Below are 27,488 nucleotides of genomic sequence, written 5' to 3' on the forward strand. Positions count from 1 at the left end.
TCGGTTTCACTTCGACTCAACGGGAAAAAGTTCTGAAACTGAAATCAAACATCCAAACCTTTTCAAAGCTAAATGAGTTTATTGTTCAGTTCAAATAAATGGCATAATTAGAGATCAACAGTTGAACCAATCAGATCTGTTTACCTGGGATCAGATCAGAGATCAGAACCGACTCGGCTCTTTGGGGTTCTGGACTCGGCAGAGTCCAGCTCCAGGTCCAGACAGAATATTACTTTTACTATTGATATACAACCAACAGTCCAGGTTCCCGCTGCAGCTGGTTCCGGTTCTGGAGTCTCTGGGTTCAGAACAGGGCGATCCACACCAACTCTGCAGGAGAGAGAGAGCTTTCTATTTGTGGAGCTGACTGACAGACGAGGCTGCTGCTCTCTCTCTCTCTGTTTCACTGAAGCTTGATTGCCCATCTCCAGTCTGTCAGCAACTCTCTCTCTGTCTGTCTCTCTCTCTCTGTCTCTCCTGTGTGTTGTTGGTGTTGTTACCAGCAGTAACCCAGGTATGGAGCCATTGATTGGTCCAGGTGAGTTATAGGAGGGATATTTCCAAAAGTTGCAGAGGATGGAATTGACCATCTCTGATTTTGACTTTACTTTCTGAAACTCAAGCTTCTGATTTGAGTTTCGGTGCAGTTCTGGCTCCCGACCAGGCGGTGGCGGTAGTGGGCCACCCCGTTGCTTGCAGCGCCAGGACCAACCAGCAGTGGAAGAATCGTCATTTCCTTTGCCATATCGGGAGCTGCAGCTGGGTGGTCCTGGTTCTGCGGTTTCGTGGCGGTCCGCGTCAGATGCCTGGGTTCCAGTTCTCAGCTATGCAGGTGGGTTCGCAACCGGTACCGGCAGAAATCAGGACGTCGGCACTTGGATCCGAGTCGCGCGTCATGGACCCGGACCACAGTTCGACAGGCGGCGCTCTGGTCATTTCCGGTTAGCCGCCTGCTAACGCCAGAGCTGCTTTACGGCAATCAGCTGATCTGACCGGAAGTGAAGGACCAAGTTGCGCAGCGAGTCCTCAGACAGAGATCAGTGGCCGACACCAGAACCGGTACCGATCAGTGGACGGACATGAGCAGCGCATGCGCAGAACAGAGGCTGGTATTCAGCCCCGGGCTCGTGCAGCTGGTCCAGGTACCGTTTACCTGTAAAAACAAAAACAGCTGGAGGCCTGGGGGGCGTGGCAGGTAGGAACAGGTGGGAACAGGTGGGAGAGCTGGTTCGGGTGGGAACAGGTCTCGACAGGTAGCAGAGACAGGTGCGAACTCAGGTATGCTGGCGAGGTGGTCCCGTATTAGGAACCGTCTCCATGGAGACGCTCGGTTCTGTCATCAAAGTGATGCCTCCGGGTTGTTAGTAGATCTGCGCTGGGACTGTTCTGGTTCTGGATCCCGGCGGTTCTCTGGTCGTACTATTCAGGTCCTCTCGGTATTTCTAACCCCGCCCCCTTCAGAAGGCTCACCTGAACTTTTCCGGTTCTATAGCAACAGGACACGCCCCTGTCTAACCTGGCTCTCCGCTCCTCCCCAGGATGAGGTCCTGTCCCAGGGCCCGAGGGTTGTGGTTACCGGGGCGACGGGCCTTCTGGGTCGGGCAGTCTGCAAGGAGTTCCAGAACCACGGCTGGACGGTGAGCGGGACCGGCCTTCGGCGGGCCCGGCCCCGCTTCCTGCGCTGCGACCTGACCGACGAGGACGCCGTGCGCCGGCTGCTGCAGGAGACCAAGGTACCAGAACCAGACCCGTATGAAAACTTTTGACCTCCTCTCCTCTGGCAAAGTCCAGATGTATCCTGTCGATGCATGTGATTGGCTGCAGCCTGGGTCCTCTGATTGGTTGACTGAACCGCCCCTTCCACCAATAGCAGACAACAGACTTCCTGAATGCTTGGACTAGGCCAGACTGATGTTGCCTTTATTGATCTCAGAACAAATGAAATGTTTTCACTCGTCATCACCTTTGAGTTTTAGATCAGATTTAATTTCTGTACATTTACTCAAACACTGATTCTAGAATATGAATGAATGAACATAGACGATCTGAACATCCAGATTCTTCTGCGTTAGCGTCGGATCTGATCCTTCAGCATGACCTGCAGCATCCTCTTCATCAGTCCGTCTTCAGTCAGAGGACTCTTCAGCTCTCATACAGACTGCTACAGCAGATCTCCCCCAATTAATAATACCTTTAAAACTGGATTATCAATAATACTTTGGGATCAAATTATTATTGATCTCAATAATAGCTCATTGGGATCAATAAGTTATAATTGAACTGAATTGTTCCCTCTCACTGTTGAACCGTTTTATGTAACCAACACATTTTTTGTCTTAATTTCAGCGTTTCTTCATTTTCGAGATGTTTGTAGCGTCTCTGTCCTGGGACAGCCAGACGGGGTCAAAGGTCGTGGGTGCAGCAATGTCGCTTTCAGAGAGATTCAGTTACTGTAAATCAGACATTCTGTGGATTCTCTTTTAGCAGCGATGATGTCACTGATCCTCTGACATCACCAGCTTTATTTTTAGAAAAGATAGATGAACTTGAGGGTCATTGAAAGGTCGCCGGGCTTCAGCTGGTGTCGTCATGGTAACCTGAGCGTTTCTGTTCCAGCCCGACGTTCTGGTCCACTGCGCCGCAGAACGGCGTCCGGACGTCATGGAGAGAGATGCGGACGCGGCGGTCAGCCTGAACGTGCACGCCTCCAGCACCGTCTCCAGGGAGACAGGTCAGTGGTCACATGACGCAGCGGCGCCAGCTTTTTGTGTGCTGTAGTGTCCCTTTGCTGAGAGGGAGGGGGGAAGGAGAGGGGGAAGACGTGCAGCAAATATTGTTGGGTCCGGGAGTCGAACCCGCGACGGCCGCGTCGAGGACTCAAGGCCTCTAAATGTGGGTCGCGCTGTCCTCTACTCCACCACGGCACGCTCAGACCACTGCATCAGCTGCAGTTCTAACAGGCTTTATATGGTCCTGTTCTGAACCGTATGTCTGTCCCCGGTTCAGAACTGGACCCGCTCTGGTCTTTTATGACCTGCTCCAATCGGGTCTGGTGGCAGAACCCAGTTGGTTCAGATAAATTTAGAAATCCAAAAACAGGAAGTTTGTTTTTGCTCCAACAGCTTTCAGTCTGTTTCAGTAAGTTCTGGTTCTGTAGAATCATTCTGACAGGACGCCCAGAGAGCCGGATCAGAGCTTGTTCTGATCCGGTGTTTTGCTTCTGATCGCAAGGAAAATGGATTTGAACAATCCTGTCGTTCATGTGCCACGAGGACCAAGGTCGTGTGTGTTTACTGCAACCTTTGACCCTTCTGACGCAGCCGCCTGCGGTGCCCTGCTCATCTACATCAGCACCGACTACGTGTTCGACGGCCGGAACCCTCCATACGGCGAGGACGACTGTCCCAACCCGCTCAACCTGTACGGGCGGAGCAAGCTGGAGGGAGAGAGGGAGGCGCTCAGACACTGCCCAGGTAAACGGCGACAGGCAGAAAAAAGTCCTCTTTAACAGAAAGAAACCTCCAGCAGAACCAGAACCGGGTCGGTACCAGCGGCCGTCTGACCCGGCTGGAGGTTAGAGACGACAGAGCAGAAGAACTGAACCAGGAGAACTTTCTATGTCGCAGTGAAAAGTTATGATAACGCAGACTGGACTGCAGTAGGAGAAAACAGTGAGGTGGTCAGATAGCCTGCAGCCTGTAGCTGTCAGGATGACGTCGTGGTTCATCGGCGGGCTGACCGCTCACCTGTTTCAGGCGCGGTGATCCTGCGTATTCCCGTCCTGTTCGGGGAGGTGGAGTCTGTGACGGAGAGCGCCGTGACGTCGCTGTGGCAGCAGGTGCAGGAGGCGACAGAGGAGCGGCGGGTGCTGGACCACTGCCTGCAGCGCTTCCCCACCGACGCTCGGGACGTCGCCGCCGTCTGCAGGAAGCTCGCCGAGAGAGCGAGACAGGTGGGAGTTCAGAGCGCCTGTCTCATCCCACTGCTGATGATGATGATGATGATGTCACAGATCAGTTTGAACTGTGGATGTGTGAAACCAGGTTCATCTAAATGAGTTCATTTTGACTGGCAGGTCCTCCAAAACAAGTAAGAAAACAGGAAATGACTCAGAATGATATTTAGAAATGTTATATAATGTATATTAAGTATTTTACATCAATGCTACTGTCCAGGAATGAAGCGTGCAAAAGTGTTTGCTCCTTTCCTGATTTCTGATATTTTGCGTGTTTTCAAACTGGTTAAAGATCAGTTAAACCATCACTTTGTTATCCCAGCAAGATCTCTGCTGTCATAAATGATTCTGTTTCTTCATTATTTTTATTGGGGCCTTCTCTGAAGAATCGCCAACGTTCCATGTATCGACACCTTCTGAAAAGTCCATGTCTGGGCCCTCATGTACGCGCACCAAAAATGCGCGGCGCCCTATTTTACGCACAAGTCGGCACGTATAAAAATGAACGTGGCATGAAAGCTTGCGCAGATAAGCGCAAACGTTTGACCTGCCGAGAAAATGTGCGGCGGCCGCGCAAACCTTCTCTGTGGACAGGGACAAACTGCAAAGCGTCAAAACTCACCTAAATACACTGAAATCTGGCTGTGTTCTCGCTCGGTGCAGCGTCTGAGATTTGCAGAGAACTGTGAGGGAACACGGCCGTGTTAACGTCTGTCAGCGTTTTGAATTAAATGCTCGGACTGTGAATCTCCTCCACTACAAACTGAAGCCTTTTTAACACTTTGGAACCAAAAACGAAGTTAGTTACTTGAATGAATCACAGGTATCAATGGCTGCATTCCCCAAGGGAAAAACTGCTTCACTGGCTTGCAGTCACCTCTACACAGCTCTGCTGATATGCTAATACGCTAATGAGCTAACATGCTCCTGAGCCAATAGAATAGCGAGCTGATGTTGGAGTTCCCAGCCAGGTGCCTGAAACCGAATCCGTTTCTCTCAGCAGGATCCGTCCATCCGAGGAATCTTCCATTTCTCCGGTAAAGAGCAGATGACCAAATATGAGATGGCTGTTGCCATGGCGCAGGCCTTCAACCTGCCGTCCAATCACCTCGTACCTGTGAGTCAGCTGATTGTTTCATTGTTTTCCTCGGACATTCACTGTCACCTGCTGCCAATAGTCTTAAGTGGCAATGATTGGAGTTCTGTTGGTGGTTCTGTTGCATCATCTCATGCCGTCTCGCCGTCCGTCCACAGCTGACGGAGCAGTCGGCCGGGTCCGCTCCTCGTCCAATCAACAGCCAGCTGAACTGCTCCCGCCTGGAGCAGCTGAACCTGAGCGTGGAGCCGCGAGCGTTCTCCATCGCCATCAGCGAGTGTCTGTGGCCGTTCACGGCCGACAAACGCTGGAGACAGACCGTCTTCCACTGAACCCGTCCTGGTGAAACGGCACCAGTCCACCCGCTTCAAGCTTCACAATGAATGTTTTAATGTTTTTGTTATTTTTTTTTCCTTTTTGAAGAGTGAAACACTGGGTGTGAGGGGGCTCCTGCGTCTCCAGATGATTTGCTGTGGAAACTGAAGTGATGCTGTCAGTGGTCCCTTCAGGACCTTGATTTCAGTTTAGTTCTGGTTTAGTTTCTGCTCGTGAATCTGATTACACTGAAAAAAATAATATTACTGCTTGGACTCGAGCTCTACGGTGTCCCACAGAGGACAGGAAATGACAATAAAAGAACGTCATCCTGATTTCGTTTGAATGTCATCGAAGGTCAAGCTCGAGTTCCTGGGTCCCGACAGACCGGAGGGATAATTATAAAGCCATGAAGTTTAACTTGAATTATGTTGGTGTCGGGTTTTATTGTCAGCAGCGTTCCCGATGTTTGTGTCCTAACAGGAAACATGTTTTTTTTAAATCCAGCCTTAATCTGGCTGTGAGAGAAGGGGGCTTGACGCCTCAGTGTTTAATAATCTGACTCCAAGGTTTAACATGTCGAATGTTTCAGAAAAATACCAGTCGGGTTTTAGATCCGGTCCAAAAGCTGCTGAACATTCAGGTGTTGAAACATCTGCAGTATAAATACGTAGGTTAGAGGTAGTTCTTTATGCACGTGGGTGGTCACGTTTTTGTTTTTTTTAGCTGCTACACCCAGTCAGTCTATAAGACAATGTCAGTCAGTGAACAGGTGAGATAATCAGAGCAGCAGCAGAACCCTGTGTGTAACATGTTTTCCTGGAGCTTTGACATAAATAAAGAACTGCATTTTTGACCGACGTTTTGGAACTGCTTAAGCCAGAAACCCACGGCGCCTCGAGCGGCTCTTTGAACCCAATGAAGGCTCAAGTTTTTGATTTTTGAGTCGTCAGACAAATAAGTCGCTACAATGACTTTGATCAGTTTGGTTGAAGGTGGAGAAAATCTGGTGACAAAGCAAGATGACACATCAATGGGCTGAGTTTCCAAGAGTGATTTGAAGCATTTCCTTAGGTAGGAGCGACAGCACCCTCTGCTGGCCACAGCGGAGAACAACGTTTTAGTGGCTCATCTGAAGTCATCCTGCTGACTACAGATCCTAGAAAATCGCAATAATTGTGATTTTAACGAGACCGGTAAAAATATGTTTGCGGTGAAAACTTGTCTTAAACAGTGAGTCATCCGTATCTCAAGGTTAAAGAATAGTTTATTATGCACTTTTAGGTGATTGTATCTAAACAATCAATGGCGGTTTTGTTAATTGTCAATTTCAATTTAATTGAGATATTGTGTTTGTTCAAAGTCCTTAAAAACTCCTCAAACTCCTCTTCAGAGTATGACTAAACGCCTCAAATGTTATCTAGAAATTGGAAATAACGCATGGGTTTTACAGATTTTTTCCCCGGGTACAATAAAAATATTTGCCTGAGCAGGAGCGAGTTTTTTGCCCATCACAGTGCCCTTTGTCTGGAGAAAAAAATTCTCCATTGAACTCAGTCATTCCTAGTGAGGTTTACTTTGTAAGAGCTCTTTCTCTGGTCTTCTGTTGTCTGTATGTTCTTTGAAGATTTCTCTCACTGCGTCAGTTCCTTCCTGAATGTCTGTGTTTGCATAAAGACCGTCGATGTCGAGTGAGAATAGAAACAAATCTTCAGGAATGATAACATTTTTAACTCCTCTACAATGCCACCTAATGTGAGCTAGGACAAGCCAAAGGTTGTGGAGATCTGAAAGGTAGATCACCCCAAATCAAGAAAAAAACTCTTCGAAGTATCCTCCGAAATGTACAGGGAGGCGGCCATTTTGGGTCAAAAGGGAAATTTAGGCCATTTTTCACATACATCAAACTTTTAACAAACTCTTCCTTAGGGTTTTTTGGCTTCATTTTTGATAAGGATGCAGTTAAGGGTGGGTCATTAAAAGTTATCAAAAAATGTCGTTTTCATATACGCTCAGGCGGCGTCACCAAGTATCAAACTTGGCATACTTGCAAAAGCAAACAAAACGCTATAATGTTCACAAAAAAAGTCAAATGGGACCAAACTTGGCCTGAGTGATCCTGGTTGGATGCCTGAAGATCCTATGTCATCATAGTCTGATGTCATATAAATCCCTCCCCCCAGGAAGTGACTTTTTTGTACTTGGAAAGCTCCATATCCGACCACCCCCCCCAGTGACCTAATCAAGATGGGCTTGTTTCAGAACACAGACAACAAGTAGTCTTCAGTGGTGGGAGTGGTGAAGTCACAGATGACACAGTTGCCACAATCTATATGTCACAATTATGAGAAAAGATTTTGTAATTACGAGGTAACAGGACACCACCAGGAGTGTTGGATGAAACCTGGATGGGCAACTGAAAGAACTTGGGCTTCTTGAACCTCTTTGATAAAAAACAAACAACAAAAAAACAAATGTGGGAAATAAATGTTGCACAACTTACATTTACTCAGAATAATGAGTAAGTTATTCTGCACAGTCATAACAGAGAAAACAAACACAAAATTTGGAAATGTCCAATAGGACGGATGAATTTAAATATTGTCTAATGCACTTTATCAAAGCAACAAATTGCCAGATTTCTTGCTTTTATTTTTACTACTGAAATATTCAGTTCACATGTCTGCTCATTTGTGTACAAACTCTAGCAGGCGGCTTTATGCCTGAGGATATACGGGATTTGTCTTATTCCCACACATTATTATGACCGCAGAATTTTGATCTTATGAGCTCTCCTCGGTCCACCTATCGACATAAACTGAGGCAGCACGATTTCTGAAGTCCCACCTTGCACGATCTCTTTACCCATCAGATTTTTCTCGTGATCATTATCATGCCAAACACCTACTCAAATAAATGTCAGTAAAAGTCAAGACATTCATCTGACTCCCTAAGGCATAACCGTCATTTACCATAAAAAAAAGAAAAAAAAAATCACTATGATTCCACGCTGCTGAAGCATGTGAAACCAAGGACCGTGTCCTAGTCAAGTCATATTAAAGAGTGCACTAGTAGAAGAAATGTTTGTTACTGGTTTGTGTCTGCAACAGTAAGAAAGCATTTATCTGACAAAAAAACATTCTAAATGTAAAATCAATAAATTCCAATCAGGTCCCAGCTTGTTTAAAGCCCCAGAGCAACAGAAGGGACACATGTTAGCATTTGGATTAATAAGAATAGGTGTTGCTTTTGTATGCAAAACGAATAGTTGCTGGTGATGGATGAAAATTCATGAAGCTCATACATGCTGTTCTCCTCTCAGTTTCACAGTCGGACCCTCTGGCATCTCTAGTTGATTTCCTCACAGCTCGTGACCAAACACTGTTTTAAAAACCCTCCCGTCTCCCTGTCTCTGTCTCTGTCTCACTCTCTACCTCTAGAGAGGACAATGCGTCACCTGAGCTTCTTCCAGCCCAGCAAATGTTTTGCCACATAACAAGTTGAAGAGGAAGTGACACGTGACGGAGAGTCAGGTTTTCAGTCAATGTTCACGAGCAGGTACAGGTTGATGAGTTTATGATGCAGTAATTCAGTCATTCATTTATTATAAGGAACATCCTGTGCAGGAGTGACGCTGACAAACCATGATTCAGGTTCTCATCATTCTGGCCTTTTGGGGATTGATGAGACAAAAGTCTGGACAGTCTGGGTTTTGTTACATCTGGTATGAAATTAACAGGATTTCAGTACAGGAACATTACAGCAACAGTCATACACAGTGGTTTGATGGTCAGGAGCCGGTTTGCTGCTTCAGGGCCCGGAACCAAGAATTCAGCAGAACCCTGAGCGCGAATGCCTGACCATCGGTTTAGCGATCTGAAATTCAAGAGCGTCTGGGTTCTGCAGATGGACACGTCTGAACCCCAGCAGGTTCACATCTGAATGGCTCAAAACAAACCAACTTAAAGTTTCGGAGTGGTCCAATCAGAATCTGGACTTTAATCTGACTGAGATGCTGTAAAATCAATAAATTCCAATCAGGTCCTGACAGAGGTTGCTCATGCTGCCCAAAGTGTCTGAAACAGAACAACTCAAAATCAAATCAAGAATGACTCATTCCACGTCATCAGAAACACTTTGTCAGTTTTTTTTTTGCTGCCAAGGGACTGTAACAGAATAGATATTGGACACAGCTACCCTTTTCCAATTTCATTAATTTTTTTCTTTAATTGAAGACTGTTTTGTTGTAAAATGAAAATTATTCCTCATATTTAGAATGAGGGTGGCAGGAAGCATGTAGTTGCAGAGGTTAGCCACCAGAGGGCACATCAAACACAATAGTGACGGTAATAGTGGGACGTAAATGCTGCTGATCAATGGAGACGCTGATCTTTGCTCTAATACCTGTGTGGTAACAGGTAAAATATAAATTAGTAAATGAATTAAAGTGTGCTAGGAGTTCCTGCTATTGTGGGGAAAGGTGGGTAGAGCATCCAACAGTTTAGAAAGATTTATTTATGGGGCATAAAGCCAATGGCAACTGAGCAATGCAACGACTGCGAGCTGACTGCATCCTTGCAGTAGCTTTTTGTACACGACAAACGGACACCAACATTTAACACCCGGCAATGATCAGAAGTGAAACAGCAACACTTTCTGGTGGTTGTTGCAGGTTTCGTCCTTTCGGGTTGTTGCACGACACACCTTGGCTGTTTTCACACGTCTCATCACCGAGCTGGCAGTTGCCATTTTGGCAACATAAAAGGCATCAACACAGGAGAACTCTTGAACTCCCTTGTTTCTCACCTAAACACATGAAATTAGCTGTTTGGAAGAATCAACGTTTTGAGCTGCTTCAGTCAGACTGTGCAAAAACACCGACACTTCTACAGAACGGCTGAAGTTATTGAAGATAAATCACATGGATACCAGACGCTGTCAGAGGAGAGAAAGCATTTCAAAAAACAAAAACAAACTGTTATTGTTGGTTGATGTAGGCCTATTAGTAATTTCTTTTCTTTTTTTTTTTTAAAGTTGTGGACATGAAAGTTTCCAGAGGACTGTTTCCTAATTCAGAAATCCAGGACGAAAGATAAAGTTGATCAGAGCGTCTTGGGTTTATGCATTTCATAAGCACTAGGCTCACTGTGTTCAGAGAAGCATGCAGCTTCAGGCCCCTGCAATGAAAGCTGGTGACTTTCTGCTCCCCTCTGCAACTGTTTGCTGGCTTCTGACTGGCTTGGACTATCGGCTCAGACGCGTTTTCACTGAAGTCAAGGAGTTGCTTTTGCGTTTAAGTAGAAGAGCCTGTGAAAAACAAATGCTGCGTCGCAGAAAAGTTTGAATGTGTCATTACAGCAACAAGACTGATCACAGGCTGCAATCACTTGACGCTGGAAATAACAGATTCCCAGAGAGGGAATCAGTTCAAGCCTTGCAGATTGAGTTCTTGATGTACAGCTCTTTCGGTTTCCTTTTTTATGAAATAGCCTGAATTTTGTTATTGAGGGAGACAGAGAGAGCAAAACCTTTGAACAGCATGTTGCTGAACCACACAAGTACTTTTAATTAATTAATTTATTTTTATTATGGGTAGTATTTACTGATTCACCCCAGCATGTTCAAGGCATTGAAGCATAACGCAAACTGGTTTTCTGACAAGGTTTTGATTCAAAACAGTTTGACCAAAACATTCAAACTAATAAACAAAACAAAACAAACTAAAAACAAACAACAACAACAAAAAATTGTTGCATCTCTGTCTCAGCTTCCTGTCAAAGAAACATCAGGCAGAACAAGTTGGTAATGTCACAGTGGCTCCTTCAATCCTCCTGCTTTGTTAAATGAGTTTTGCCCGAAATCTAATATTTAAAATGTTCTTTTTAGAACACGGGAAGCTTTACGTCTTTCTTTATTTTATTTTATTTTTATGGCGCTGGTTGCAAACGAGACCAACGGTGGCTCAATAACACCAAATAACACCAGCCGCAAAAAGTGACTATTAGCGCCGCTTCAGCTAATTTAAACAAATTAGAACCGGAGGTGGGTGGTGTAGCGCTTCAAAATAAAAGCGCCAGACCCACCCCACCCGCCAGGTTACTCTTATTTTGATGGAGCCTGGCCGGACGTGGTCGGCGTGTTTGCCGCTGGCTTCCCCTCTCCTCTCCTCTCCTCTTCTTTCCTCTCCTGCCGGATCCTCAGTGCTGAAGGTGGGAGTTTTGTTGCGCGCCGCGACCAGTGGATGTTTTCCTCCCTGTCGGCTCGGAGAACCGCGAGAGCTGCGAGAATCGGACTTTTGTGGATTTTCAGAAGATTTCCGACTTATTTCCGAGTCGAACCCTTCCTCCCCCCGGCTCCAGCTCCCCCAGCATGGGCAGCATGAAGAACCCGCTGTACTGGGCTGTGCTGATCGGAATGACCATCCTGTTGATGGAGCAAGGTAAACATGTTGGAGCGCTTCTCCCGGGCGCTTTCCCTGCGTGCTGCCGGGTTTGTTGGCAATTCGGCGGGGACGCTTTGGCTGATGGTCCCCGCCGCATCATGACTGCCGGCTAAGCTTCCACTTCAGTAAAGCGATTAGTGAGATGCGGCTGAGCGCGCTTGGAACGTCCCCGGGAGTATTTTTACACCGGTAATGTTGCGCTGCGTCCTCTGACCGTCTGCTCTTTGAAAGTTTAATCCTGCCTCCGGATGATCCCGAGTAGTCTGGTGGCTGATTTTTTTAAATTTCTTTTCTTTTTATTTATTTTTTGTCGCATGCCAGTAATAAGTACAAAAGCGAGAGGAGGTGAAGTGTTTCTGCAGCGTCTCTGTTGCACCTGCGCGGCGCTTCTGCCCCTGTTGTTCTTCCCTGCGCTGCAAAGTTGACGGCGCATTAGTTCTTTAATTCGCATCGACAGCGTGGTCAGGTCACACAAGTTAAGCCGCGTATTCCTCTCTAGGGCTGGAGGGAGGTGATGGGGTATGGGGTCCTGGAACAGTCAAGCACGTGCAGGGGGGGCGAATGGGGATTGAGCCCCTGCCTGATGCCCCTATTGCCCTTTTTGATTTTTTTTTTACCTTTTTTTTTTTTTAAAGAATTATTATTTTTTCTTATCTGTACGTCAGGAGGCCTGCTTTTCTCCTCGGCATTAATATTTAGCCAAATATGATAATTTGGTAAAATAAACTAGTCTGGCTGCCCTCAGTCTAATAATGACTCTCATTTTCTGCCTCCATGTTGTTCAGACTCCAGGTCCATGGTGAGGAGGAGGAGGATCTGTGCCTCTAACTATCAAATTATGGGCAAGAATATTTTTTCATAAACTGGTTTGTGAATAAAAACGCAGGTCTGACGTTAGAAAAACTGTTTCTATTTATATTTTCATAATTGTCCTGCAATAGCGGGACAAAACCCGCTTCAGCCCAAAACACAGAAAAGCTTCGGCTGCAGAGACTTTAACTTCGTCATCCTGCTAAAAGCCCGGTTCTACAGACAGTCTGGGTTGGTACCACCGACAGAAAGAATGTCTCTCTTTATATCAGTCATCCTGATATAAGACACTGCGACTGTCACCTCAAAGCCCCAGTACCAACTGGTACCACCTGGTACCACCTGGTACCACCTGGTACCACCTGGTACCACTTGGTATCACCTGGTATCACCTGGTGCTGACTGTTTGTTCTGCTTCTCCTTAACTTCACTTCCAGGAGGGTTAAAGCCACTGCTGAAGGGATCTGGGCTGGAGGTGAGTGGCTGCAAATAGAAGTTACTGCAGAACCTCAAGTGTCAAAGGAAGATTTGGTCCAATGAGAGGTCACACAATAAACATCAGAGAAAATACTGGAGCAATAATTAGAACCGTAGCATAAAGCCAAACATGCCACAATTAAATGAATCAAAATGTCCCCAAGGCATCAAGGGACTGACATCGGGACCACCAGGGGATTCAGGTAGATTCCAGGTAGATTACAGAGATGAGAATGGCAGCTGCTCTTCATGCAGGGCCGGTCCAAGGTAATATGGGGCCTTAGACAGAACCCCCCACTAAGAACCTCAGCATCACTAACATGTTTGAATATCGATGAGGTGAATCTGTGAGAGGGAGACCAGGTTTATTGGCCCAGTTTAAAATCAATCACTGATTATTGTTTGCGGTGATGTGAATAAACCCAACTACTACACAAAGATTACACCATATTGTTGCCATGGTAACATGACAATCACACTCTCAAGATGGTGCTTGAAACTTTTACAAAGTAAACTTCCTAATTAAATTATAAATGTACTTTCTTTCCTCTGCTGAATGCATTAAATAAAATGTAATAACATTATCATTCTCTATAAATGATGCTACAGGTTTAGATCTATGGTCTGTGTTACAATTAAACCATTTCTGGAGGCCCCTGAATGTCTGGAGGCTCCTGAATGTCTAGAGGTCACTGAATGTCTGGAGGCTCCTGAATGTCTGGAGGCTCCTGAATGTCTGGAGGCCCCTGAATGTCTGGAGGCCCCTGAATGTCTGGAGGCTCCTGAATGTCTGGAGGCTCCTGAATGTCTAGAGGCCCCTGAATGTCTGGAGGCCCCTGAATGTCTAGAGGCTCCTGAATGTCTGGAGGCCCTGAATGTCTGGAGGCCCCTGAATGTCTGGAGGCCCCTGAATGTCTGGAGGCCCCTGAATGTCTGGAGGTCCCTGAATGGCCCCTACCAGCAGCAACTGAGTTTTTTTGCCTTGATATTCCAGTCTTATAATTCTAGATCTCAGAGATGTTAATATCAGACATTATATAGAGTTAAACCCCATTGAGCTGTTTGATCTATAAATCAATCTGCAGCCAAGTTGTTCTGTAGGTGAAATAGATATTATTAGGGTTTAATTAGTAAAATATTATAAAATTTTCTTATTTTATAACTTCATAACCTTTGACCTTCTCTCCTCTGGTCTGTTTAACAGCTGCATGATGGCAACAATGTAGTAGGATCCAAATAAATGTCTTAATAAATGAATATGGGTTGTTGCTGTGTTGCTGTACGGTGCTTAAAGACCTTGATCTATGTGCCCTTCTTTAACTTTGAGCTTGTGACACTCCAAAGGTCTCTGCACAGCCCTGGGAACAGCTCAGTATGTCCAACCTTGTCTGCACCTGGCTTTAAACAGTCTGTTCATGCGCCAGACTTGAGGGCTGCTGATATGGAGCTCTTGCCTGAAACAACCCAAATGTGAAAATCAAGCCCCGATTTAAACATTGTGGAATTGTTTTTTCCTCTCTACTTTTAAACTCTTGTCGCCAGTTTACAATTATTCTGCAATTCCTCTTTGTCCTTCCATTATTACCCTTGGAGTCAGGATGGAATAGTTGATGAATCAGTGAAATAATGAAATCAATAAGAGAGAGGTGAGATGTTGTAGGCAGCCAGTGAACATTTTGTCCTCAAAGCTAATGTGTTAGAATCAGAGAAATGGCCTAGTGTTTAAGCATTTAAGTTTGACAGGGATCTGACTGTCATGGCCGGAGCAGCAAGTTTCAGAGTTGGGGTTTGAAGTCAGTCAGTAACGGCTCCGGAGGGCCTCAGAAATCAAAGTAAACAACAAAAAACGCTATGCGTACGTTAATTATACACTTTCTTTTTTTTTACAGTAGATGCAAATTCTTCCCAAAAAAATTAAAATTTGCTCCTCTGCAGACCAGTCAGGGGCCAATACTGGGCAAATGAGTGTCAGCTGGACTGATTTAAGGCACCGGCACTGAGTCTGTCTTCCCCTGATCTCAATCCAGATCAAACCAATCTGGAGCACATTTGCAAAATCAGATTATAGCACACAGAGTGAGATAAGAGTAATCATTGAGTTAGTAGCATACTTAGCGGTGCAACCAGAGATGATCATTGAATGCGTCGCGTTCATGCGCCACCAGGACAACAACACCCCTAGACGACCTCGCGGTTTTAATCGGGGCTGTTTTAAAAAGCAAAGGAGATTCTCTGCGTGGGTTAACATAAGTCTGCGTTCCATTTTATTCAGTGCAGGTTCTAAATAGCCGAATGAATGTTTGTAGTCTCTGCAGGAAATACGGATATAAAATGATCTGAAAATGTTCAATATTTAGTTTTGTAAAAAAAAAAAAAAAAAAAAAAAAAAAAAAAAAGATCTGCGCCCGGCAGAGAAATTTCCATTAACCATGAAGTGCAAGGACATATTTCATGTTTATCTTAAGAGATATTTTAATTAAATTAGACACGTAGATAAATGTAACTCATTAAAAAAAGTAAATATGAAATCATCTGTGGTTAACGAGAGCAAATGTTAACGAGTGGAGAAACTCCGGCTCGGTGGCAGTGGGACTTCTGTCCCCCACTGCTATGCAAAACCGTTTCACATAGGATTTGCTGATGTAAACCCTCTGGTAGAAAACGGAGTGTGGATGCATTCCTGCAGATGTTACAGCATCCATTGAAACGCCGTTGAAAATTTTGTGTGTGTGTGTGTGAATTTGTGAAGGGAATTAACTTCACGACTGATCTATTTGAAGCTGCCATGCGTCTTCCTCATTCTGGTGGATGGTTTTTAGATTTGACTGACAGTCTGATGTGCATCTTATTACAACCCCCACATGTTCAGCGATGCATCTTGGTGCCACTCCCGACTTTCCGTCTTCGACTACAAAAGCATCTGTTCTGCTGCGGATTGTGGAATGAAGATGCGTCTCAGAGTGAAGCGAAGGAGTTGGGACCAAGAGTAGAGAGGGGGCGCATTGATGCAGTGTTCAGTTAGGGTTTTCCAGTGTGCATTGATTGTCTGGAACAGTTTTTCACATGATGATCCAGTTTTCGGTTTCCAGACCCGGGTAAGAAGCACAAATACACCAGTCAGACTTTAACTAGACTCTTTGGATTTCAGGTTCTGTTTCCCCATGTTGGATGTTAACAATATATCAGGTTCAGCAATATGGTTCTAAACAAAATACAATACACAGGAGAATGTTACAAGATGTTTTGCTTTGTAGAAAAAAAAATATGAGTATCAATTTCTTTTAGTACAAAACTAGCAAGGTGATGAAAGGTAGAAAGGCGCTGGATGGCAGACAGGATGTACCTGTGGAGTTATTTCAATGACAGATGGAGTGAATTATGGATGGGCATTGAATTATGAATGTTCCAGAGGTCATTACACCGTATGTGATCTGAGGGTTCAAAGTCTGTTTGATACGTCGGCATCTTGTTTTAATTCAATACGTTTCTGCTACCTCAAATAAATATGTAGCGTTTAATTAAATTTGGTAAGAACAAGGTGCACTCTTAATAAGAGAGAGGCTATGTCTTCTTCTTCTGATTATTATTATCATGTGTGTGCCTCAAGGTCAAAGGTCAACCCTTGAGCAGTAGCTAAAAATGTTCTGTGTGGAGCTGTTTTATGAGATCATCTGGACTGAAACCAAAAGCAAACAATGCGAGATTAAATCAGCGTGTCATTAAACTACGACGGCACTGTCGCTTGAGGTCAGAGCATTCAGAGATGGATTATTTTCCACTCACCCAGATTTTGAAGGTGATAACACACACCCTAGTATGTGTATTATTTGGTGTATTATGTACCACAACATGTTTCAAAACACTTGACCAAAAGTAGTTCAAGATCTGAGCATTAAGTGGGGGAAACTTCCAAGGTACATCCCTGCAAATGTTCTTTGACTAAACTAAAAACATGTTTACCGATTTCTGATTTGTTCAGATGTTAAATGGAGTCTCATCCACTCAATACACTCAATACAAAAGTAGAGAAAAAAATAATTATGCTACCAGAATTGAAAAACTGTCGTTGACCTTGGAATTATGGAGTGCTCACGTTATATATATATTCTCCTTCATTAGGGGAGCTCAATATATTCCCATCGCAATGTCAGTGTTTCTCAATGTTCATTTTGCAGAAGATTATTTGGAATGTATCGATTGCTAGCTAATGTATCACAGGTGTTGTGAACTTGCTTTTTTTTTTATCCTAACATAATATGTTAACCAAAGATGCAGATCCTGAAATCAGACACAAATGGCTTTACCCGAGAAACTGGAAAGATGGAATCACAAATAGACAAATAGAGAGATAAAGGACCAGTGCAGTATCCAATGTATTCATTGCAATATTTACTTGTATTGTCAACATTGCAAGATTTTCTACTATCATGCTGATCTTCTCTGTTTTTAAAGGTATATCTTAGTTTTCCAGCTATGGAGCAAGTCTCCTGAACAGTTACCAAGATTACACTCAATCACACCAGGCCTTTTTAGTCTGCTTCAGTCGAACTGTGGCTCGTTTGTCCTTAAAGTCCGGTTCATTTGGGGAGGTGTGAATGCGCAATTGAGCTCTGATGCAGACCTAAAAACCTAGGTCTCAGTTCGGCAGCGGTCTCAGTTCGGCAGCGGTCTGTGACCACTCCAAAAGAACGTAGCGGCGGGCGGTCTTGGTAAATACAACCAATCTGTGAAAATGGCTTGTAGTTTTTTTGCAAAAGACAAAAACACTTGCACCTAACACACTGTCACCTGACTAATTCACTAACACCAGAAACTTAGTGAAATTAGTTTTTGGTCTATTATACCTTGGTTATAACAAACGCCTTGGCAATAAATCACATATTGTTGGAAGGTTTGTTAATTTCCCTTTGAACAGTCCCACGTTAGTATGGGGAAAATGCATTTGTGGCTTGAGCGACAGAGTTGAGCATGTGTTTTACTTTTGGTGACCAACCAAGAGGTGAATTGGATGACTTCAAGTTTGACCAAAGTAGATATATTTGCAAGTTGTGTTTATTAATTGAACAAGCAGGGGTGTTGTTAAACTGTGAAATAGGTGATCTGTGCAACCTGGGATCTTCTCATGATGGTAACCAGCTTGGTCAACACACTGCTGTGACATGTTATCCTGCTCCTAACCAGCATTCCTTAACACTCGGCTAAAGTGGTTGTGCCGATCACTTTGATGAAAAACACACCACCAAACACGATCCCACAAGTTTTCCACATGATCCCATTGTGGGGCTGAAGGCTTGACTACAGGCATCTTTTTAATATCTTTTTTTTCCCCTCAGACTTTCTGGAGAAAGTCTCCATGCATGAAGCTGTTGCTGAGCAGAAGAGATTCTTCAGTGACAAACTTCTACAGCCTAAATGCCATTGCAGATTTTTCCTCCCAGCAGCTGAAAGACTGTCACCATTACTGCTCCCAACAAAATCAATGTGTTTAAATATATTCTGGTTTATTCAGTTTTGCTCATTGTGTGAAACAACTTCTGCTGGTATTTGCACACTTATTATCATTTCACATTTTATAAACGATTTTATCAGACTTTCTTTTTTAAAGGTTTCATTGACTCTAGTGGTCTTTATTTTATAGTTGTGAGAGGGAAGAAGCAGCAAAGGTCATCGGGCTGGGACTCGAACCCATAATGGGTTCCCCCACGTTGAGGACAGAGGTCTCCGTTTACGGGTTGCCTACGGTTCAGACTGTCGTAAAAAATTGTCTGATTTGGGCAAAAGACGAAAAGGAAAGAATAGGCTTTGGATCACATTTGCTCGCTACGTTGATGTTACAAAATTCTTCCGGCAAGAGGGTCAGATATCCAACCTGACTCGTGACAGAAGCTTTCTGAAGGCCGGTGCTCAGATTGTTTCGGCCTGCCTTTTATTCTGTGTGTGTAAATCTAACCCTGTTTGGATTAGAGAAGGATCCCATTCAATTTGACCAACTTTTTCACTTTTGACAAAATTTGACTTCATTTTGAATCCCAACCCTCGATCCTTGTGCTTGAGGCTTGCATGCTTGTTTGTTTTTCTTTTCTTTGTTTTAATTATTTTTGGGTACTCTGGCTCCCTACCACAACCCCAAAACTTATTGTTGGGTTAAAACTGCACTTAAGACATCCTGAACATTGTGACGGTCCTTGTACACGTCTCCATGTGTGCGTGAGTTGGAGCAGACCGTTGGGAAGGCCTGCAGCAGCTCCTCTGCTCCTGCTGTGGAGAAAGAAGTTCTTTGCTCCAGAGAACGTCTCCTCCTCTGAGGCTGTATGTGAGGTGGAGCAGCTTTCAAGATGTACTCCGCCTTGCGCACCGTCTCTTAAGAACACAGGGGCCTCAGTTCAAATAATAACGATGCTGCTCCTTGCTCTGCGAGCCTTGTTCAAGGAGTTGCAGCTGATCAGAGGCTTCCTCTTAGTAAAGTTGAGTCTTGCTTAACTCCTCTGAAGTCTGATTCCTGCAGGGTTTCAATGCGCGCGCAGCCACAGCAGCACATGGCATGTACAGATGTGGCCCTACATGCATCCAAAGATGAGATTGCTTTCCGTAAAATATGAAATATTAATGAAGATATTTAACATTTTGCTTTGCATGGATGCCTTAGTGTGTCAAACAGGTTGACTGAAAGGCTAAGAGTGGTGATTTCAATGTTCTGAGATTTGTCAGTTTTGAATAAACTCAAATACCACAGCAGATGCAACAGAGAGTACACACACACACGCACGCACGCACACGCACACACACACACACACGCACACACACACAAACACACACACACACACACACACACACACACACACACACACACACACACACAACACACACACACACACACACACGCACGCACGCACGCACGCACACGCACACACACACAAACACACACACACACACACACACACACACACACACACACACACACACACACACACACACACAGGCAAACACACACACAGGCAAACACACACTTACCTTTAAGCCACTCTGGTTGTCATGATGCAAACATCTCAGACTTGGTAGTTGTTCTACAAAAAAAGAGGTGATGCTTCATCATATTCAATACATTTGCAACTGTTTTTAAAGAAACGGGTTATGTCCAAAAAACAAAAAAACAAAAAATTTTCCAGTTAAATGTTGGCAATATTTCTCTCATCTCTCTCATCTGGGAAAATCATCACATTGAAGGTTATTTGGCTCCTATTAAGAAAATAATAATTTGAAAGTGTTGTGCTATATATCAAAACAATAGAAAAATAACACCGGTATCAGGGTTTATGACCTTTGTCAAAGTTTATACCATTGTTTAAGTTGCACAATTAGTTTCAACACTGTATCCACGGTTCCTGTCCGTACAAAACGTTTTTTTTCCAGCAGCAGTTTGTGTGTTTCTGGCAATTTTGCATAATATTTCCTTTGATGAAGAGTCAGCAGGGACGGTTCCATCTGGTTCTCAAAGGTTTCTGCTCTGTCAGTTTCAGTCTGGATCCACTGAATACATAACGCGACGATCCCTTATGGGTCACTTCAAATGGGAATGCAGATTGTCAACAACTACAAAAAAAAGTTTTGTGTTTTCATCATTTTATATGTCTTGCCCAGAAAGATGAATAGTTTTCAAAATTTTTCCCAATTTGTATCGGTTTAGAGTTCTAAAAGGCAAACACGTAGCACCTGAACCACCGTCAACTTTGATCAAATTGGTTGTGGTGTTGCCAGCCTGGCGTGGAAGGGGTCTGGTTCTTTACATGAGGCCGGCGTAGTCAGTTCTGCTTCAGATTCTCTAACCAGTCCATGGCGGTGCATGCAGACCACAAGCTATGCATAAGCCACCAGTGCTTCTAACTGGCTCCTCCAGGCTTCAGCCAGGATGTTTAATGCATGTTCAGAACAGCCAGGGAACAGGCAGAATACGTAATCGGGAACTTTCTGGTTTTCGGTCTTTGAAAGTGTCCTTTTGTGCGACATGGCTTTTTCATTGGTGGAAAAAAATAAAATCCAGATTTTCCAAAAACGTAATCTCCTTAACAGAACATTTGAATAATCAACAAAATCACTTTATCGACCAGCCCTAGTTATGGATTACACAGAAATATAATTTGCCTAAATACCTGAGTGAATAGGAATTTCAACCTCCTTTTTTTTTTTTTAATTTACGATATCTATCCATAAAATGGACCAAAAGAGAACAAACATCCTACAGTCAGTCAGTCAAGTTGATTTAACATGAAGCTCAAAGTCAAAAGTGACTCATTTCTTTGAGTCTACTGTGGTGCTAAAAGGAAAACACCGCTGGTGTGAACAGGCGCTGTGGCCTGTTCACACCACAAGCAGAGTGTTTCAAAGAACAACTAGATGGACAAAGTTTCTGACCTTTGGGAGAATGGCCTGTGGTTTGATAAAAACTGAAATTAAAGTAAAATCAGTCTGCTCAGATTTTCCTAAAACACCACTGACTTTTGGCCTTGACAGCAGCTCTTTGTGTCAGTCCTCGGCTGCAGCAGGGACCTGAGGCACAGCACCGTGCAGATGACAACACCAAGACAGAACATTATGCAGAAATATTGGGAAAAATATCTCTAGGCATCAGTCAGGAAGTTAAAGCTCGGGTACAAATAGACCGTAACAAAGCCCCAATCTCAAGTCTCACAGAAAATCTGTGCGCAGAGCTGAAAAAAGTACATTTGCGTTTAAAAACGGACACTTTTACATTGCTGCTGTGCGAGCAGGAGAGTCATTTTTGGGATGCAGCTACAAAATATCACCCAACCTCCTTCTTCATTTAAAACAGGCCATAGTGCAGAGAAACCTGCAGCGCTCAACATGTTGCTTAAAATAAACCTCATGGCCTCGAGTAGAAAAACTCTTATTTTCCATCCTTCTCTTCCCTTATAACCGAATCCATTTATGTGGCTCAAGTATTACCGAGTCCTTTAACCCACTACACCAATTTGTGAGTCTTCAATCATTTGGAATAAATACTTTCACCGTGAACAACAAAGCGTTAGTTTCAGGAGGTGATCCAGAAAGCAGAATCCATACGGATCCCCCGGCTTCGGCTGGGAGGTGAGGAGGGTTCTGTACCGGGGCCAGTTCTCTGTAAATCCTCTGTGATCTCTTACTGGAACGTCCTTTCCTTTAGGCTCGCCTGCAGCCAAGAAAACGACCATGCTTTTCTTTTGCTGGCACAATCTATATTTTTCTCCCCAATTATGTGCTTCAAACATGAAAGGCAAAAACAAAGGCTCAAACGCATGCCTTTTGTGTATCCATCTAATTCTCTGTAGGAGACTAACAGAAGTCTTTGCGTCCTCACTATTAGCAGCTCTGCTTGTTGCTGTATTAATGCCGATTGGCGTCGAGTTCTGCGATTTTCCTCCCACCGCACTCATGCTTTCTGTCGACTGGAACCCATTCAGAGACGGACATGCTGTGCGTCGGGGTGTAACGCGTCGGGTCTTTTTCTTGACTTGTGAATGGCCTCCCACACACAGCCAAAATCGGGTACAAATACACTGGTGTATTCTGTGTGAAGGCAAACCTACAGTGGGACCATCAATAGTCTGACTCACTCATATGGGTGGGATAGACGAGCTAAAATGTTATCTAAATATGTAAATTGTGGGGATTGAGAATGAATCCGTTCTGTGTCAAAGCTCTATCTGCTTCACCTCTTTGAAGATCCTGACAGACTCTATCTATCTCAGCAGATGGTGGAAGTTGTTTTGCACAGGCAATCTTTTTGCCACACAACGCAGTAACAGGGAGATAATTTTGCCATCAGTATGCAGAAGTACTCTCAGATCAGGAACCTGAAAGTGTTGCTCAGGATTCTGGTTTCATGCACAATTCGGCCGAAAAGTTTCTGATTTGACCCCCGACTTTCAGAGCCGGCGTGATCTTGGGAAGGATTTTTAAACTCAACATTTCGCACGATGTCTTCATTCAATGCATGTGAGAAAACCGAGTAAGCATTTGCATGAGCACACTTCTTTTTTTTTTTTTCCCAAGTACTTGAAATTGTTTGTTCTGCACTGCCTGATGGCGAACAAAACTATTTGTTTCAAAAGAAAGTCAGTTACGGTTCACATACTACAGCATTAACATTAAAAGCATAGATGTGTAAAATCTGCGTGCTATAATACTATTTTATTTATCTCAAAGGGAAATGAAAGAGTTACTGTAGATAATGATGGCTTTGGACAGGTAGGAACTCCTGTAGGCGTCTGTACTGCAGCAAATTCGAAGAAGCCCCTGGCTGAAGACGCAATTTTTCAATGACTGTCTTGGTTTGATTCTTTATTTATTTTTTTAAATGTGAAATCCTTCTTTGCACCATCATCTCCAGAGATCTCAGGTTGTTGATGGCGCTGCATCACATTATGTTCCACGGGAGAGGAGTCCGACTGCTCTGCTCTTGGAATTGGACATAAAGAAAATTCAAACAAAATCGCTCATGATCATCGCTCACTTCGAACGTTTTTCTTAAAAATAACAGAATTAATGGGAAGACGACTCAGGCCAGTGACGTACACCAATGTTACCTTGTAGTAGGTAAAATTCTGTCCCTTCCTGCACCGCGACTGTTTACTTTTGCAGAGAAATGGCCAAGTACCTGCAAAGTCCAGGATGATAACGACCCAGAGGTCAGAGGTGAGAACAGGTGACTGAAGGTGCAGCTACATTTGAACCTCTGGGGTTATTGGTTTACGCCACAAGGCATCGGATAGTAATCACCTGGTTTTATGAGGTGATTTCTCTGCACGGCGGATAACCTTTTCACTTCAGTATAACATCCTCCGCTCACCGTGAAAAGTAATACAGGACATGTGGGACTTCACATTCACAGAGGAAGGAACAATCGGTCAGTTTCTTCATCACAGCTGCAGACTGACGTTCTCCTCTCTAGGTGTTTGGACTCGTAGGTTTCTGTTTTGTTTCTTTGTTGCTCTGTTGTTGAGATCTTATTTGAGTTGTTTCCTTGTGTGAGTTAATTCTCATGATTTCTGTTTGTTTATGTTAGTGTCTTTTTGTTCTCTCTGCTTTAGTCATCTTGTCTTCTCTCTTTCCCAGCTGCCTTGATTTACCTCTGATTTGTCCTTCTGATCAGGCAGGTTACTGGGCACCATGTCCTTTCCCTTTATGGTTTGCATTGCTCTCCGCTGGCTCCTTTGCTTTTATGGGCGGCTTGTGTTTCCGTGTCCGCCATTAATTGTATCCGAAAGTCCCCTGTCGTTTATGTTGTATATTTTTCCATCCACTCTGCACTCTGGTTCTCTTTACTATCAAATATGACAAAGGAAGGACATTGCTTGACTCAGTAGAAGAGGTAAAAAGGGAATGTTATGCTGATGAGCTATCATACACCGTACTTTCCATGCAAAATTGTTTGTCCCTCTCAGAGGACACGGCGTACACATCCTTATTTGTCCGCCTTCAGCAGAAAAAGGGGCCAAAGAGACCAAAAACCCATCCACCAACTGTGAGCTGAGAGAGAGAGGTAAATCGGAGAGAAATAGAAAGCGTGGCGTACTGGAGGTAAGGAGAAGAGAGAGAATGGAGAGGAAGTCGGATGCGGATGAGAGAAACGGGAACTGCTCGGCGTTGTGTTGGACGGCTCCTCTTCCCAGCAACTGGGGCACAAATTTAAGTTGCCAAGAAAATAGATACCGGAGTTCCTCTGAGCCCTCTTCCTCCTTTCCCCGCTAACCAGACTTCACACATGCTGCTTTTATCAGCTATGACTGTTTTGAAGCGAGAGCTTTCTGATGCTCCTCTAGTGTTTTTTGAATTCACTTCGCTGGCTAAAGACAGGAGGCGTCGCGCGCTAAAATGCCGTTGCTGTGGCTAAAAATGTGGCGCCACAAATGATCTAAAAGAACAATTTTATAGTTTGAAATGAAATGCACCGAACATTACTCTTGTAGTTCTAAATATTGCTTTTTTTTTTTTTTTGAAATTATGACCAATTAAGTTACTTCTCTGTGAAAAACTCAGAAATATCGCAGTTATAATTTCTTTTTTTTTTTGTGCCTCTTGTATAATGCCTTTTTTTAAATTATGCGAAGTCTGGTTATCTCTACTTTTACAGTGATAAACTCACAACAATGTCAACCAGATTAATACTAGGAATGATACTAATGTGCTGTGTTTACACTGTTCACATATTAAACACCAAATTCAGTTTTCTTCTTATTTTCTTTGTTAACGACGCACTGCAACTTTTTCTGTTCCAGTGAAATCCCAGAGGTATTTCTTTTTTTTTTTTTCAGCATGCCCAGTCAGATATGTCAAATGAGGATTTATTCTCGGGACCAGAAGGAAATAAGGAAGGAAAAAGTCAAGAGAGAATAAAATAAAGCTCTGAAACTCTGAACCATTAAGCCTTCTGCTTCTTGAGCCGACATGTTCTCCGCTGTGCTGTGAGCTCGAGAAGCATTGCCTTATTTATTTTATGTGACGTGTCGTGCTGCTATACATTCATCATCATCGCATGTAGCTTTTACAGGCCTGTGTGAAATTTTCAACCTGTGACTAAACTCTGCTTGCCTTTGGGATTTCAGTGTTTCGACCTCCTGGTCTATAATGAGGAGCAGAAAAAGCTTTTGTGGCGTTGAAGTGATTTTTGTCAGTGATTCGGCGCTAGGATATCTTTTTTTTTTTCAAAAGTCTCTTTATTATTTTGACTTTAATAAAGGTGAGGATTGGCTATTTGTGTTTTGAGATTGAGGTTTATATTGAGAAATATTTTTACTAATATTCAGATTAGTAAAAATAAAAAATGTTTGAGTTTTCCAGACTTTACAATTAAAATGTTTTAATGAAATTTGTATTTCTAAACAACGATGTTCTCTTTCATTGATTTAGATTGAATTAATCATTTAATTTGAAATACCACTGCTACTCTCAACTTTATTTCCCTTTTTGATTAATTTAACTTTTTGTAACTTTTTTTGTCTCGGTTTTGAATTTGAAAATGTGGCTGTATTTCTTCAAAACTGAATAATAAAATAAATGCTGGGGGGAAAAATGCAACAAATTTGCACACGCTCAAAACCCAAGTGATTTAAATTAGTTATTTTAAATGGCTCTAGTTTTAATTATTTGAAGAAAACACATCGAAAAGATGAAAAGAGCCATTTAACTGGGTTTTCTTTTTTAATTTACGCATCCTCAAACTTTTGTCTTAAAAAACCCCAAACTAAGCTCAAGCGCAAACGGTTCTCTCTTCATATACAAGTCTCCCTCGAGACGCACCGATAAACGGTAACATCCGGCAGTAGTGAGGGTTTGTCAGATAACAGCGTTCGCCTGCAGGAGTGCAGACGAAGTGCCAGACCTCGTCTCCGACACGATAAAGACATGCTCCTCGTCAGTTTTGTTGACTGCAAATGTGTTTCCTCTTTTTGAGTCAGAGGGAAGTCGCTCAGCCCGGATTTGCCAGAAATGGAAAAAATGCTGGCATCTGATAGAGGAACAGCACAAACTGAGATGCTGCGTATTGAGTGTTTTTTTTTTTTTTTTAACTAACTAGAAGATTCACTGTGCAACATTTAATAGCAATAATAATATTTAGACATGTATGACTGAAAAAATATAAAGTTTTTATTTTTTGTCAGAACAGACATATGTTGAAAGGTTGTAATTATTTATGAAAGGAAGAGTGCCTTTGTGTTCAGATACATTGCCATTTATTTGAAATATTGCAACATAATGCAACTGATACAATACAGAGTCCTTACCAGGACTGACACATAGATTTTTTTTTTTTGGATATGAAAAACTGAGGGATCAGCGCCTCAGCTTGACAGACAAGATGTCACTATATTAACTTATATTATTACTGAATCTTATTGAGAGCTAAAGAGCTTTAGTCTGCAGTGAAGACGACGGAGACGGCACAGCAAGAAAAAACGAACCTGACAAACGACACGAATGCTTTACAGATACTGACGCACTTCCACAAAAATGTGAGGGTATCAGACTTAAGCTCAGACGATTTGACGTCCTTCCGAAACAAAGGCCATCATTCGGTCCAAAATGTCTCTTTGAGTTCAAGGCCAAGTTTAGGACTTGCTCAAGTCTGGGGGAAAATTTATTTCTGTGAATGTGTGGACTGGAAAAAGACCTGGCAGGGACCTGATGTGAAAACAGTGCCTGCAGCCAGGCCTCCAGAAATGTTCCTTCGGGACGTTTGAAGGAAGAGGCGGCATTTGACCCCGCCATTAACCCCCAGTCCCTCTGCCACTTTGACAACAGGCTCCTGTTGTGAAGAATTAGCATATTTATCTCCCTCCTGCACATTTGAACACACACTCGTAATGTTAAAAAGAATATTTATTCTGTCTTCTAAATTC

At 43.5% G+C, this 27,488-nt stretch overlaps 3 protein-coding genes across 7 annotated transcripts in view; 2 read left to right on the plus strand and 1 right to left on the minus strand.

Annotated features, from left to right (window-relative positions):
- Positions 1-717, minus strand: part of prob1 (proline-rich basic protein 1) — a 4,405-nt gene extending 3,688 nt beyond the window's left edge. The window contains exon 1 of the mRNA XM_055046723.1: positions 145-717. The gene's annotated coding sequence lies outside the window, so the exon portion shown is untranslated. The remainder of the gene's footprint in view (positions 1-144) is intronic.
- mat2b (methionine adenosyltransferase 2 non-catalytic beta subunit) lies at positions 502-6,226 on the plus strand. 5 transcript variants are annotated; one of them, XM_055046724.1, is made up of 8 exons: positions 502-538; positions 624-832; positions 1,539-1,733; positions 2,617-2,731; positions 3,321-3,473; positions 3,756-3,952; positions 4,956-5,072; positions 5,210-6,226. In XM_055046724.1, the coding sequence occupies exons 1-8, from the start codon at positions 517-519 to the stop codon at positions 5,381-5,383; spliced, it is 1,182 nt and encodes a 393-aa protein (XP_054902699.1). In that variant the 5' UTR covers positions 502-516; the 3' UTR covers positions 5,384-6,226. The 5 variants fall into 5 exon arrangements, with proteins under 5 accessions (XP_054902699.1, XP_054902700.1, XP_054902703.1 ...); XM_055046725.1 differs by having other exon boundaries at positions 4,959-5,072; XM_055046728.1 differs by lacking the exons at positions 502-538; positions 624-832 and adding an exon at positions 980-1,142.
- A 5,304-nt stretch (positions 6,227-11,530) lies between these two features.
- ntm (neurotrimin) overlaps positions 11,531-27,488 on the plus strand; it is a 224,514-nt gene continuing 208,556 nt past the window's right edge. Inside the window, exon 1 of the mRNA XM_055046717.1 lies at positions 11,531-11,805. Coding sequence (XP_054902692.1) covers positions 11,736-11,805 — 70 coding nt within the window. The 5' untranslated portion in view covers positions 11,531-11,735. The remainder of the gene's footprint in view (positions 11,806-27,488) is intronic.

This window comes from Poeciliopsis prolifica, unplaced genomic scaffold, assembly GCF_027474105.1.
Source record: "Poeciliopsis prolifica strain line A6 unplaced genomic scaffold, Auburn_PproV2 SCAFFOLD024, whole genome shotgun sequence".
Lineage (NCBI taxonomy): Eukaryota > Metazoa > Chordata > Actinopteri > Cyprinodontiformes > Poeciliidae > Poeciliopsis > Poeciliopsis prolifica.